The sequence below is a fragment of the Hippocampus guttulatus genome, chromosome 8 (assembly GCF_054856545.1).
Source record: "Hippocampus guttulatus isolate MCC_2025c chromosome 8, RoL_Hgut_1.0, whole genome shotgun sequence".
Lineage (NCBI taxonomy): Eukaryota > Metazoa > Chordata > Actinopteri > Syngnathiformes > Syngnathidae > Hippocampus > Hippocampus guttulatus.
In genome coordinates, this window is record NC_141268.1 from 20,071,363 (window position 1) to 20,086,198 (window position 14,836).

The 14,836-nt window shown below is 42.8% G+C and overlaps 2 protein-coding genes across 5 annotated transcripts; both read right to left on the bottom strand.

The window, feature by feature from the left end:
- Positions 1 to 833: 833 nt before the first annotated feature.
- cept1b (choline/ethanolamine phosphotransferase 1b) lies at positions 834 to 8,704 on the bottom strand. 3 transcript variants are annotated; one of them, XM_086118014.1, is made up of 10 exons: positions 8,492 to 8,704; positions 7,478 to 7,708; positions 6,275 to 6,449; positions 6,046 to 6,193; positions 5,367 to 5,508; positions 4,907 to 4,991; positions 3,952 to 4,083; positions 3,365 to 3,523; positions 3,055 to 3,180; positions 834 to 1,913 (listed from the first exon to the last, which is right to left on the bottom strand). In XM_086118014.1, the coding sequence occupies exons 2-10, from the start codon at positions 7,666 to 7,668 to the stop codon at positions 1,806 to 1,808; spliced, it is 1,266 nt and encodes a 421-aa protein (XP_085974140.1). In that variant the 5' UTR covers positions 7,669 to 7,708; positions 8,492 to 8,704; the 3' UTR covers positions 834 to 1,805. The 3 variants fall into 3 exon arrangements, with proteins under 3 accessions (XP_085974140.1, XP_085974139.1, XP_085974141.1); XM_086118013.1 differs by having other exon boundaries at positions 8,488 to 8,704; XM_086118015.1 differs by lacking the exon at positions 8,492 to 8,704 and adding an exon at positions 8,346 to 8,447.
- A 675-nt stretch (positions 8,705 to 9,379) lies between these two features.
- On the bottom strand, positions 9,380 to 12,018 carry pth4 (parathyroid hormone 4). 2 transcript variants are annotated; one of them, XM_086118171.1, is made up of 3 exons: positions 11,972 to 12,018; positions 11,352 to 11,440; positions 9,380 to 10,758 (listed from the first exon to the last, which is right to left on the bottom strand). In XM_086118171.1, the coding sequence occupies exons 2-3, from the start codon at positions 11,438 to 11,440 to the stop codon at positions 10,500 to 10,502; spliced, it is 348 nt and encodes a 115-aa protein (XP_085974297.1). In that variant the 5' UTR covers positions 11,972 to 12,018; the 3' UTR covers positions 9,380 to 10,499. The 2 variants fall into 2 exon arrangements, with proteins under 2 accessions (XP_085974297.1, XP_085974296.1); XM_086118170.1 differs by having other exon boundaries at positions 11,352 to 11,443; positions 11,972 to 12,010.
- Between the last annotated feature and the right edge of the window lie 2,818 nt (positions 12,019 to 14,836).

The following is a 14,836-nucleotide window of genomic DNA, read 5'->3' on the forward strand; positions in this document are numbered from 1 at the left end:
GCTTTGGAAAAATGTTGGTCACTTCCTGTGACCCCAAAAAAAAAAAAAAAAAAAAAGTCAGGCGGGATTTGTTGACATGTCTCACATTAATTGCTAACATGTTTTTATTTTCATGCCAGGCTAAAATTAAAAACGCTATCACGTCGTGGGACTTGTCCACACAAAGGGAAAACTGCGCCAGACTTAATGAAGAGCATGTTTTGCTTTTGGAAGTTAATAACGTCACACACTCGTAACAATGTCACGTGTCGGAAAGCACTTGAAAAGTTTCCACTCCGAAGAAGCACGGCGTTGGCATGCCGGTCCTGCGGGTGGCGCTGTGACCATGTCCCCGTTTTCTTTTGCACTTTATACAAATTCATCACATCTCCAAGATGTTGACAAAACGCCGTCCGCACAGAGAGCACTTTCAAATGTTCCATTCCACAGCATGTCATTGACATGCCAGGCCTGTGGGTGGCGCTGGAACGCCTTCCGGTTTTGGACTTTTCACCAAATGAATTATGTCAAGATGACATTGGCAAAAGGCCTCGTTTGGCCACAAAGCGCTTGAAATGCTCCACTCCGTAGCATGTCGTTGACATGCCAGGCCTGAGAGAGGCGCTGTAACGATGCCATCTTTTGGACGTTAAAACGAATCACGTCGTCAAGAATTTGAAAGTGAAGACGCCAAAGCATGCCTATGGGTGGTCCAGTAACAATGCCATGTTTCGTTTTGGACTTTGAGCAAATGAATCATGTCACATCATGATAACAATTTGTTTTCCTTCTCACGAGGAAAATACGTGGAAAGTGACGACCGACTCGTAAATCAAGGCAAGAAAACAATCAGAAGCCAAACAGGTGTTTTAATGCCAAAACTAAATAAACTAATTATTCATTCAAAGGTGAACAAATTTATTCCATCTCCCACTTACGACATTGTGAACGATAATATCAACATGACGCAATTTATTTTACGATACTTTAATTAAGTTGAATTATATTCAATGTCATTTCTACTTCATGAATTACATTTTAGGTCTTTAGTGGGACTTGAATTTCAAACATACTCATAACTCTTTTTTTTTTTTACAGCATTTTTAATGATCAAATAATTATATTTTCTCGAATTAATTATTCAATGAAATTTGCATCAGCGTTACGGTAGTTCTAATTCCATGGAATAACAATGCCATGAAATACATAAAAATGTCACTCGGTAAATAAAGAATTCCATGACTGGAAATGAGGAAAAAAAGGTTATGAAATATAGAAAATCAAATCATTAGATAAGGTTATATTTTGCATTGTAGTTTACATTTTCACTCAGTCATATTTAGAGGTATTTAAAAGGCTTTATATTTATTTAATTTTGGCACAAACAAAAAATTCCATACATATATTTGACAATAAATAAAAAAACGGTTTAATCGCCCCAAAATGTACACCTAATAAGTGGTTATCGCAACTTCAGACATGAATTAACAATCAACTGTATTGTGCGTAAAATTTAAGAAAAAAAAGTTGCGGCAAATGAGGAAGCGAGTGGAACAAAAGCGGCCTATTTACAATAACAACAACAAAAAAAAGGGTAACAAAAAATAATCTTTCTTTTTTTTTCTTTCTGCGCGCATGTGTGTGTTATAGTAGCACCTGAAGTCTTCGGACAAACACTGACGGGAAGTAATGCTCCGGTATGATCACATGACTGCTCCTGACATTCGCTTAGCTCAAGCGGCAACCTTCGACACGCCAGCTAACGAGACGGATGGACGTAAGGACGGCTGGCGTCCGTGCGTGCGTGCGCGCACGCCTTTTTTGCATCAGTGCAGCGAGCATGGCTTGATCTTGAAGACGAAGATGTGAAGGTGGCTGGCGATCTGGTTGCACACGCTCACGCAGTAGCGCACCAGGTCTAACAACGACAGCACCTGCAAAGGCACACTTGCCGTTAGAGCCCTCACGACGAAAAGTCAGCATTCGTGTCCCAAAAAGGAAAACTTGTTGTAACATATTCAATTTTGTTTTTTAAATCTCAGAACGATCAAGGACTTTTTTTTTTTTGGCTTGGTAATGTCAGGCTTTTTCTCAGACATACAACTTTTCTGGAAAATTATGAAAATTAGACCCATTTTCTTGGAAATGTCCAATTTTCAGCCAAACCAACATGTGCCGACTCCTTTTTTTCCTCAAAAATATGCACTTTTTTGGATGACTTTTCCTCCCTTGAAAGTATACAGTTTCTCTGAAAAACGATCAGATTTTTAAAACTTCAGTTTTTAAAATGTAATTATTTTAAAAATGTATTTTTAATTCAAACCATCCATTTTCTAGTACACATCCAATTGCCAGGTAAATGTCCCAAGTTGATTCTGAAAAATGTATGACTTTCTGGAAAATTAGAACTTTTTTCCTTGGAAATTAATGAATTTCTAAAAAAACAAAACAAAACAATTCTTACTTTTTAAAAAAAAAAAGAAAAGAAATTTATGATTCTTTTTCTCATAAATATATAACTTTTTGAAAATGTATTTTTTCGTTCTTTCTGCACCTCAGAAATATTCAATGTGTTTTTTAAAAATGTTGATTAAAAAAAAAAAAAAGATTTTTATCCAACCGTTGAAAGCGTATAACGTTTAAAACTATAAATCTCTTTTCCACAAACTGCCTAACTTGTCACAATTAGACTATTTTCTCAAAAAATATGTTTTTCCCCTCGGCATGAAAGCGAAATGACTTTATTCTCGTTAATGATATTTTTAGTCCTGAACATATACAACCTAAATCTTTCAATTTGACCCCGCCTCCAAACAACCAACGTGCTTCTTTTACTGGAAAGTACACAACTTTTATTGCTTTTGTTATTGTAAAGTGTCCTTGGGTGTCTTGAAAGGCGCTTATAAATAAAATGTATTATTATTATTATTATTATTAAACCGCTGACTTTTTTATTTTTTATTTTTGCTCCAAAAACATCTAAGTTAAATTGTTGGAAGGTCAAGGTTGTTTTGCTTTGCTTTGATCGCTAAGCATGCGATGCCCGTCAAAGGCCTCTTGCGTGCGCACACTCACCAGCGCGATCCACAGCACCAGGTACTCGTCGATAAAACTATTGAAATACTGATTGAAGAACAGGAGGCCCGGTCCCAGGAAGGCTAAGTCGTGCAGGTGCATCTCGCTTTTTGTCATGTGCGCTACCTGAGGATGACAAGGACAACACGCCAGCGTCAGACAACATTGAAGTGCTCTTGGCACTGAGCCTCTTCAGACGGACAAGAGGGAGACACCTCCCGACGAGTTTTTGTGGTCTACACGTGCTCAGTGCAGACTGGGAACTGTAGATGATTCGTGGGCGGGGGGGTGTACCGTCTGTTTGACTTACGACTAATTTATTGGTGATTTTGGCAGAGACGAAGCCAAAGGCCAGGATGTAAAGACACGGGTGTTTCTCAAAGAGCTGGACGGCAGACTTCTTGTAAATCATCACGGCCAGAACGATGACGGAACCGATGTGCAGCACTGGCGACAGAACGCTGGTGCCCTGACAACACGCAAGCACACACAAACACAAACGCACAGTAGGAGCGCCAAAAGTGACCGCATGTATACATTTCTGTCAGTAGGGGGCCGCTGTGGATTTTCTCAGGGTGGGCTCGTCATCACACACAAGACATTTGGACAAGCTCGGACCATGCAATGTTGTTGAGTGTCGTCCATCAGTCTAGAATATGGGGTCCAAATTTGGTAGCAATGGGACAACATTTTCAGGAGGAGTTATTTTTATTTGAAGGAGCGCTGGAATGGTCCAACTGTGTAAAATGGCAGCTTCAAACCAAAACGTCATTTCAGGCATGGCTGCGACACTTTATTTATTTATTTATTTTTGATTGTCTACTCACTAGGGACAAGCCGAGCAAATTTCATTTTGCCGCCGGGACTGAATTCTATAAAGCAACTGCAGCAACTTACAGCTATGGTCGAGCCGTTCTTGCCAACACCTCCTGTGAAGATGACTCGGAAGTAGTTGGTACAGGAGAAGATGGCTCCTAGAAAGGTGAACACAGCAGGAACCATTTTCACCTGGACGTTAACAATCGGAATCTGGAGAGGGGGAAACGGAAGCAGAGTTCATTTTCAATGACGCACCGTGTGATAGGGGATTTACCCACAGGGGCGCGAGAATAGACATTTTCCAAGCTGCGGTGTGCACATTGTAATCATGACACATGCATTTGACAACAACCATGACGACGTTAAACCGAAATGACAGATTTCTTATTGTGAAACCATGTAGAGCCACTGGAGGGCGCCAAAGTTTGTATATCTAAGTTTATACACACACACACATATATATATACTGTATATAAAAATGAAAATAGAATATTTTTTTCTGGTGGGGGGGAGATCAATCTTTTAGTTGTGCATATCAATTTATGTTAAAAAAAGTCCTCTTGGATATTTTTGATATTTTCTCACCAAAATATACTGTTATAAAAAAAGTAAGACAATTTATGTTTTGTTTTTTTAAACAGACTGGAAAATGTATTTTCGTTTTTTAGTCATGGTTTTTTTCCTACAACATGTATTTGTTCCCCCCCTAGAATCATAATTTTCTTTAAAATTTCATAACACTCCTCCCCAAAAGGTTTCTTGGAAATGTAGATTTTTCGGCAATAAATTAGAAAGTCTTTTTTTTCTTGAAAATGACTACATTTTTCAAATATTTTTCCTCCAAAATTTACATTTTCTTGACAATGTGTGAATGTCTTTCTTGTTAAAACCATCGAGCCAAATCATTTATCTGATATGATGTTTCATCATAACAATAATTATCCTTATTATTACGATTACTATTGCTAATTGACAACTTTTTTTAGCTGGTGCACATGAAGTTAGGATGGTCTGTTGTTTTGCATGCCCTTACCAGCGCCTGCCAGAAGGTGGAGCCTCCGAGGGCAGCCAACAGGTACATGCTTATGATGAAGAGCTGCACTTCGGTCACGTCGATGCTGTGGGACAAGACACCCGGTGTTAGCAAGAGACCCGATGATGTCTCAGAGATCGCCCAGAGCGATTGTGCTGTGGTGCGCGGTACACTCAGAATGAATCCATCCGGGTCCCGCTCGGAAAACGGGTGGGCAGACAATCGTAAATGTTAACGTTGAGTAACACGTGTACCAATAATCGGGACTGAATTTCAGTATCCCTCCCCCCTTGTCTGATCACAATTAGGCAAAACGCCAGATTCTTCGGAGTCTCTGAAAGATGATTTTGACCTTCTGATTAAAGTTCGCAAAATTTGAACATGCCGCCTTGTTCGCCACACGCAACTATACGGGATCTAGTTTTTTTTTATGTCAAGTCTGTGCATATTAGTAACTCACATGCCGAATCGCAGCGTTCCCGACACGTAGGTCTGCCAGTGGGCGCAGTAGAACATGAACATGCCGGCGAAGCAGCAGAAGAACATCCAGTCGGGGTTGGTGCCCAGCTGCACGGCGATGCTCGTTCCCAACACCACAAACACTACAAAAGTCAAACGGGGCAGCTTCACACACTGCAGAGAAAATGTGTTGCTTCAGCAGAGAATATTCCTGAATCTCCGGCGAGCTGATCTTGATTCTGCAACTTGAAAGTTGATTTTTCGCGGGCATGAAAAATGACCTAAAATGACCAGTTATAAAACACGCTCTTTTGGTTTTATTGTTATTTGTATTTTTTTTTTTGCAGCTGTTGTGAAATGGGCCATATAAATAATGTTGTAATATGACATATTGTACGAATGAAGTAAGAATTCTCGTGGGGAAATTATTATTATTACAAAACCAAAACACTGTGGAACACTGTGGTTGTAAAATAATCTAGATCAGCATTTTCTCTGACCCTTTAGAGCAGAATTATTGAATAATAATAAATGGTATTTCAATTATTTTAAACAAACTACAGGTTTGGGGCTGGGTGACATTCAGTGCATCTAACCCGTTATGATTCAAATAAAAATAAACCGAGACCACGAGGTCACCCTTTTTTTCCCCAACCGCAAGCAAATAAAAAGCATCTGACCGGTGGAGAGGGAGTCGCAGCCGTGGTCAAAGAGCTCCCCCAGAGGCGAGCTGCTGTTAGTGCGCCTGGCCTGCTTCCCGTCAATGGCGTCCAGCGACTGGTACACGAAGAGGCCCGCGGCGCACATCAGGTACGCCCACAGCGGAGCCTGCCGAGCGTAGCCTCAGTTGGCCATTTTGTCGTGATGCTCAAAGTATAAAAAGCTTCCACAACCCGACGGGGTCCTGACCTGCTCGGTGGCGGTGGGGCAGTAGTAGACCAGCACCAGGGTGGTGACGATGTTGGTGGCCAGGCCGATGACGGTGATGAGGTTGGGTGCGATCCAGGCGGGCACGCGAGCCACCAGCCACTCCCAGTAGCATTGCATCAGAGGCTCCAGCAGCGAGCAGCCGGCACTGCTGTACCTGCGCACCACGGCCGCAGCAAATTATCTTCTGACAACTTGTCTTGCAGCCCGTCTAGGCGGTAACTAGCTGGGCATGCCACAACATCAAATAGCCTTTTTGATCCAGGCAAAAGCCCAGTTGGGCAAATATTGCACCATCAAAACAATTCTGAATGAGGAAATGTCAAATGGACTTATCAGCAGGCCATTTAGGCAGAAACCTATTTTGGGCCTGAACCTACTGCACCCTCAGCTCATTGCGGCCAAGTTGTCAGGTTCTTTGTCCACTCTAAGGACACTACAATATATAATACATTATTAAAAACATATCTGCACCAAATTTTGTTGCTTTCCCGTTACAATTTCTAAAGCAGCCCGTTAAGGCGGCAACCACTCGGGCCCTGGGACAACATGACAGCGTGATTGAAACTTGCAAATGCTAAATTGAGAAAAATCAGCACAGCCCACAAATTTATTCAAAAAAATGGGTTATCAGCAGCCTATTTAGGCAGCAAACTAGTTGGGCCTGAAAAACTGCCCGAGGCAGGTTGTAACCAAGTATTAAAGGCCGTTATGCACAATATTTTGTCTTCCGGTTTCAGTTTGTACTGCAGCCCGTTTAGGCAGCAACCTATTCAGGCCTGCAGCACTGTCACTTAACCGTGTGGTTACCAGTGATTGCTCAATCGATGAAAATCAACCACCTGACAAACTTCCTCATTATAAAACGTCAATGGATTTCTCAGAAACCTGTTGCGGCAGTGAGGAAACGAGTTGGACCTGAATCAACGGAACCCTGGGCTGGTTGTTGGCAAGTCACAAAAGTGCATGACATCTCGAATACTTCAAGACAAAATTAAATTTACATTGTAAATGACCCTCAAACAAATGTCGTCTGTTCTCATTCCTATTTGTCCAGCAGCCCTACTAGACCTGCAAATTTGTGACATAACCGTGTTGACACCAGTGACACAAAATTTCGAGTCGTTTGATCAAACTCCACATGGCTGAAAAACTAGTGTAGACGGCAAATTAGTGTCGTTGTACCTGTGCTCCTCCAGCTTCTTGAGCTGATGCCTGGAGAGGGGGGGTGAGGGCAGCTCGATGAACCTGCGCAGAACTCCGGGCGCCAGCCAGCAGCTCGCCTCCACGCCGGTGCCCGTGCCGGGCTCCCGGTCCCGGACAAGCGCCCGGCGGGAGCGCAGGCCCCCCCCATGCTGCTGCCCCGTCGCACTCATGGAGCCCCGGCTGGCCCGCTGCTCCCAAGTTGGACACCACCTACGGTATTCACAGGACAAAAACATTGACTTCCCCTTCAGCCTCTTTCCAAAACGATGGGTTTCGTGGCCTGTCAAACTAGAACCCGACCAATGTGGAATTTAGGAGGCCGACGCCGTACACGATTTTTAGTCGAACAAATCATGATTTCTATTTACCCAATTAATTGAAAGAAAAAAACCCCGAATAAAATAGCTTGCTTCTGAAATTTATATGTTCATCTGACGATTCTTTCATGATACCAATTAATGAAGTCATAAAACGGAATAGTAAGCAAATGTAAAAACGATCGCTGTGCAAGTTTGTCGTGGAAGAAGCGCTTGTAACAGGTCTATTGGTTCGTAAAGGTTACTACGACCTCAACCTGACTTCACGAACAGGGTCATTTGAAACATTTCGTCCAAACTATACACAAGACTTATCCAAAAGGTCAACTTGCAGAGGTCATTAACGCTGCTTGCAGCTTGTCAACAAACCTCAGCAGAGCGAGCGACTAGCTTAGCTTTAGCCTCGCCGCTGATGTTGACCATTAGTATTAGCATCTAGTCGACGAGCCGCCACCTCACAAGCCCGCGCGGCTAATTTATTCGCTCTGGTTAAGGACCACTCCCACGCGGTTATGACATGGCCGTTTTACCACGCTCGGCGCTGCCCTAACGACGTCGCGAAAGCCACGTTTGCGGGAGAGGATGACAGCCGAGAAGAAAGCCGTGCCCTCCCGGTGGGCGCCGGAGTTAGCCTCGCGTGCTAACGACCCGCAGACGAATGTGCGTACGGACCTACACCGAGAGTCGCGAAAGGTCCGACGGGAGACCGAAGGTTCTTCACACCGACGCGCTGGAGCCCCCAACGGCGGTCGCTGGAGCGAAGCTTCCGAGGTCTGCCTTTCCTCCGGCTTGTCAGAACAGAGTCGGCGAATTTGTGGCGTGTGCCGATGAGTAGAAAAAAAAATCTGCACCGAGCGAGCGCCCGCCCGGTACCGCTTCAGTGTCACCCCGTTAGAAATCTCGCGTTGTTTACAACGAGGTAAAATAATTGCGCCTGTTTTTAGACTTCAAGGCACAGGCACGTCATACAATGTGTCTGTAAAATGTCATTGCTCTAAAAATAAAAATGTCTCCAAATCAAGAATTATTATTTATTGCCTCTTGAAGACTGTATTTACCTCACTGGAAGTTCTATGTATCATGCACATCTCAGTTAATTTCCTTTATCCGCTATAGGTGCTGAAATATGCAAATTTCCCCATTCAAAAACAAATTTCTGTCTTTGTATTTTAAATTAAAAATGTTAATGTGTGTTACTGTCAATGCATTTAATTTAAGAAAAAAAAGAAATCCAACCTTAAAATCCAATTGAAACGATTCATTGTTTCAATCATTATTCTGTTCATTTAATTTTTCAATTTTGGATGTCTTAATAGATGAGAAATTCTTTCCAGAATAGGTTTAAAATATTTTATTGAAACTAAAAGTGACATCAATATTTAATTTAAAATAAAGTGGTATCATTAAAACAATTTAGTTCCATGATTTGCACTTAGTTTCAGTTCATTGTTTTGGAAATAAATAAATCAAAGAATGAATTTTTAAACTTTCCAGGATTCCCGTAGTTGTCCCATCAATCCCATCAAAGTTTTTTTTTGGTGGCTCTTTTTTTTTTTTTTTTTGCTTTGAATGAAGCACCTTTATTATCTCACATTATCAACAATCGTCAGCGTTGTCACTTGATCTTTTTCCTGAATAAGACAATTGGACCAAAGAGCCGCCTCTGGTGCTGAAACCAATTTGACACCGTCGCCAAAGCGTGAAATTGCAGCTGCTGGCTTCTGTCATGAGACACAGCGCACACGTCAATTTTTTTTTGTTTGTTTTGATTTTAAAGCATAGACGTTCATAATAATCTTGAATACAATTCTTGAATATAATTGCTGTATTGTTTTGTTTGTTGGTGAAGTGAGCATGACAACAGATGACAAATGATGGCTTATTTCTGCATAAAAGGTCTTGTTTACAGCATTCCCATGCAGACAAAACTTGACCGAAAATACATGACTTCCAGACATATGTAAATCATACACTAGGTACACTATACTAGAACTCAATTACCACTCTCAGGTAGTTCATACAAAACTGTCTTCAGGCAATCATATAGATAACATATTTTGGGGGGGATTTTTCTTTTTTTCGCTGAATCTATTCTTGTTTTTTCGCTCACTCATCAGGGTTCCATAATAATAAAAATAGGAGTATAATATAATCAGCGTCCAAAATCCATTTAGGGGACACATGCCGCCATTTCTGATCAATATTTGCTGCTGACTAGAGTAATCGAAGACATATTTGATCGTGAAACCCATACAGTAGATTACACTGACTATTTTTATTTTAATGTGAATTGATTATGAATTGGGTACTGGTAACTCATCAGAAAATAAGCAAATGTCTTATTGAATTCAATACGAAGATAATCAGTCTGCTTTCACAAGAGGCTACAGAAATTGGAGGACAAGTTCATAAATAGCTCGAAATGGTTCATTGATGCACTTTAAGATGTGCACACGGGCGCAACTGCCTTCAATCCCTTTCGAATTTTTCACCCACTGCCCCCCAACTAAGTCATACAGCATTAAGGTGGAAATAGTTTTGAAGTGCTTGAAATCATGATCTCATTTTTTTTTTTTTTTTTTACCTCACAAAAACCTGCCGCTTGAACAGGGCTGTGTTTTAATATCGGCTGTACTGATCTCAGTGTGGCACCAAGGAGTCCGGTCTTGGTGGGGCCGACGGCTTTAGGCCTCTCGCTGGGCCACGCGTGTCCCGTAAGGATTGTTGAAGAAATTTCTGAGGAAGTTGTGTACCAGAGAGGCCACATCGGGGTTGGTCTCGGCGTCGGAGGCCTTTCGGGGTACCGGCGCGGCTGGCGCCAGCGAGCGAGTCTGGGCGGTATGCAGCCCCTCCATGGCCCCCGACAGCCAGATGAGCCGCTTGAGGCTTTGGATGTTGCGGCCACGGTCGTGCATCAGCTGGTGCTCGGCAACCGCTCGGCGACTACAAGCACAAGAAAACACGACGATAAATCTCCACAGACATTTTCCTCTTCGAGGTATTTACGTCAAAGACCAGTTAGTTTTCAATTCATTAATTCACAGCCCTTTTCGTGCATTTTGACTAGGGATGGGACAGGAGCGATACCAAGCGTTGGTATCGGGCCGATTCCAGCCTTATATGAAGGTATCGAGAAATTATGGAGGCTGCCGATACCAGTCACTGATACTTAAGTCAACAAAAAAAAATCTGACATTGAGGAAGTCCTCTTCGGCAGTATTTGCCGTTATACTGCAGCAGTTTGACACGTCAACGTATCATCCTTCGTGTCAGAAAGAGAGGTGTTTCATCACAATTTTTGCGCATTGTTAAATTTTATGTATTAAAAACAATAATCGTAGTCCAAATGCTGGCAGTCATGTCAGACAAGTGGTTTTTTTTCCCCCGTCACTTTTCCTCCTCCTCTCCATGATCCTCCTCTCATAGCTGACAACGAGGCGCTCTAAAGTGGCCACACCAGTGAAGATGTTATTTTCAGGGTGTGAAAAGCGAGTTAACACCGCGTCGGAATGGCACAACTCGTGTGTCGGCGTTACCTCTGGTTCTGCTCGCAGAGTCCGGCGGGGAAGACCACCAGGAGAATAAAGAACGCTAGCTGCCGCATGGGGGTGTGACACATCTGCATCTTCTGACAGCAAAAGACAAAACCGAGCTACTTTGTTGAATTGTATATTCATTGGGGAAAAAAAAGTATGTTTTCCTCTCGCATTCCAAAAACATGCATGGCAGGTTAATGGAACACGCAAAATTGTACCGAGGTGTGATTGTGAGCGCAAATGGTTGTTTCGTCTACGTGTGCCCTGCAATTGGCTGGCAATCTGCTCAGGGTGTCCCCCGCCTACTGCTGGAAGTTATCTGGGTAGGCTACAGGATGCCCGCGACCCTTGTGAGGATATAGGGCTCAGATAGTGGATGGATGGACGGATGAGACAAGAAAGGTCAAATGTGAGTTACTCAATTTGTGACATGTAGACTCAACTAAATTTCAATTTCCGCGATTTCTTCTCGTGGGGGACAAAAGTGAACACATCAAAAAGTAAAGACTCCCTGCCTTGCTCCTGCTGTGAGAAGCATTGCCCCAAATCAATCAAAACTTCAATTATCCATGTTTTTTTTCCTCCCAAATCTGCCTCTGTGGTGATGAAAGTGTACTCACGTGATGGTGACAGCCGCCCCTCTGATGGAAAATGCAGACATCTCGACCTCCAGACCTTTTATAAAGCAGCTCGAACACAAACACACACACACACACACACGCTCACGCACATATACACTCACATCATCAGATCGCTTGTTTGTGTGTACGAATGTTTGAAAAGGGTGATTTGTCTATTGTGTGCTTAAACCTATAGAGAAGCAGTGTGGAAGGGATGTGACTAATTCCTGGATACAAATTTGAGTGAGTGATGAAAGTCGGACATGCTTGTCGCTCGGTGATGCCGGCGGCTAATGAAGCCGAGGTGAACAGTCGCCGTGACGACCGGGCTCCTTGGGTCGGATGGGTTTCCCTTCTGCGGAAATGTCGGGTCCAGCAACGTAGGGAACCCAATTGCACGCCAGAAGCCATTTTGAGGCGAGAGAGGAGGAAGCAAAATGAATGCGGAAGTGGGAGCCAAGAACAAGCTATCGGGCACGCGTGTCAAAAAGGTTCCGCTATTGATGAGCCGGCGGCGCCGTCAATGGCATGCGGAGGCGGACGCGCTTAAGAGGATCGACGCCGCTGGGACGCGCGTTTGACTCCCACCAATGACGTGGGGCGAACAAGGCGGATGTGCCAATCCATTCATCCGACCATCCACCCATCAATCATCCATTCATCGTCACATCTATCTGTGCGTTCATCCATCCATTTAGTCATACCGTCCATTGAGTCAGCCTTCACTCTGAACATCCACTCTTCCATCCATCCTTGTAAATTCGTCTGGCCATTGGTCATGGCCTTTTTTCCATCTATTCAGGCGTCATCCGTCCATAAATTAATTCATCCACCCTGTCTGCCAGTTTCATCCATCCATTTCAGGCCACCATCAATGTGTCCATTGACCATCCTTCATCCTTTTAACATTTATTTGTCCATCCATTCATCCGTCTGCCAATCATCACCCTTCTGTGGCTTCGTTCCTTCCATCCATCCTTCATTCGTGCGTGCGTTGGTGTGAGATCATCTCCAACCACGTTGCAGTATTGATTTGGCCTACTGTATATCTCGCAACAGGCTGACCTCACCCGCCATTTAAAAAAAAAAAGGTCATATTGTAGATGACCACAAGGTGGCAGTAAAAACGTCGATCGCCCGGAGGGGAAGCGAGTTCAATGAAATTCAAATTATGAGCGTGCATAAGTGTATTCCTGTGTGTGCGCCTGTGGTTTATTTGTGCGCTTGTGTGTGTCCATGAGTGTTTATGATTGTGTCGTGTGCTTGTGGGTGTGTGTCTTTGCATATGTATGCGCATATTCCCGTGTCTGTGTGAGGGTTCATGACTGCTCGTGTGCCTGTGTGAGCATGAGCGAGCGTGTACGACGGTGATTGTATCGAAAGGAAAACAAACTTGTCACTGGTATTTCAAATTCCAATGGCTTTATTTTCTGTATATAGATTTGTATATTTATTTATATATATTTATATATAATACATGGACGTGAATGAGACAATTCAGTCGCTTGATTATCATCTTTTTTTGTTCAAACAACATGACAGTACAGAGAAGGAAAGAATGCGAGAAGCGAGCAAGGCATTCCACATGATCAGAGTACACCACAGCAAAGAAAACCTGCGCGTATGCGTGTGTGAGTACGCGTGTGTTAGCGTGTACGCGAGTGTGACTTCATCTTTGTGTGCGCGTGTGTGTGTGAAGTGAGAGAAGCCGTGTTATGTGAGTGCATTTGAGTCTAACTACGCGCGCGTGAGTGTACTTGTGAATCGATGTTTAAATGTGTTAGACTGTAAGAGAACACGTGTGTGAGCGTTTAACTGTACGAATGTAAGCGAGCACATGTATTTGTGTGTGTATTTGTTCGCGTGAGCGTCAGTGTGTATATCTGTGTGTGTTTGCTGGCGGCGGGATGGGACGTGACCATGTTGCATAGCTAAAGCAAACAGGAAGTGATGAATCGCAGACAGGAAGTGATGAAACGATCACGCGGGACACAAACAGGAAGACCTCCAAATAAGGACGTTCCCTAGTGACATTGGCCGTTTTGTGTGCAACAAGCAATTTTTGTGTTTTTTGAAATGCATATTGTTCAACGAAACAATGCCTTCGTCGTTTTCTTGGTATTAAAAGGCTCGGATTCCTAAAGTTTGAAAAAAAAATTTTTTTTTCTTAAAAACCCTTTTGGAAACGGGGGCCCTAGCACTGAAAATGTCACTAATGTGCCAAAGTGCATTAATCGTCCACATCAGTATACTAACATAGAAGATACGGATGTTGTTTTAACAATCGTAAATTAGTGCACCAATAGAAACATCGCAAACCTTGGAATGTCAGTCATTAATCTTATCTAATCTTGACACGCTAGCATGATTTGGACCACGTTCTGCGGCCATGTTTGGCCATTGTAAATTAGTGAGCTAGCATGGGAAACGTTGACTTACAAGAAAGTTGCAAGGGTAATATAAAGACATGAACATGAACATTTGTGACCGATATGAAACAGAACATACATGTAACGTTTGGTTAAACTTGTCCCAAAAGGGTCTATGAGAAATGTTATCACACTAACATAGCAAGACATGATAACAACGACAAGACAGAATGATTGATGCTGACACGAACATAAAAACTAAACAAGCGACAACATTCACCCACTTAGCGTGATGGAGAACAGATGTTTTGATTGGAGAACAATTGGTTGACGGTTTGTGAGGCTGTTAGCCGAGCTATTTTAGCACTATAAAGGAAGGAAATCACAGAAAAAGCGTAAAAACTTTCATCTTGGGGAAAAAAACATTCCAAAAAAACGATATTTCTCTTGAAAATAAATGCCATTTAAAAAAAGCTTTTTTATGCCCCCTCTAAAA

Excerpts from the sequence above, each read along its gene's own strand:
- cept1b (XM_086118014.1), bottom strand. The coding sequence starts at position 7,668 with ATGAGTGCGACGGGGCAGCAGCATGGGGGGGGCCTGCGCTCCCGCCGG. Across the intron at positions 6,450-7,477 it reads AAGAAGCTGGAGGAGCACAG|GTACAGCAGTGCCGGCTGCT; the intron begins GTACAACGACAC and ends CGTGGTGCGCAG. Across the intron at positions 5,509-6,045 it reads CTGCGACTCCCTCTCCACCG|TGTTTGTGGTGTTGGGAACG; the intron begins GTCAGATGCTTT and ends TGACTTTTGTAG.
- pth4 (XM_086118171.1), bottom strand. The coding sequence starts at position 11,440 with ATGCAGATGTGTCACACCCCCATGCGGCAGCTAGCGTTCTTTATTCTC. Across the intron at positions 10,759-11,351 it reads CTCTGCGAGCAGAACCAGAG|TCGCCGAGCGGTTGCCGAGC; the intron begins GTAACGCCGACA and ends TTGTGCTTGTAG.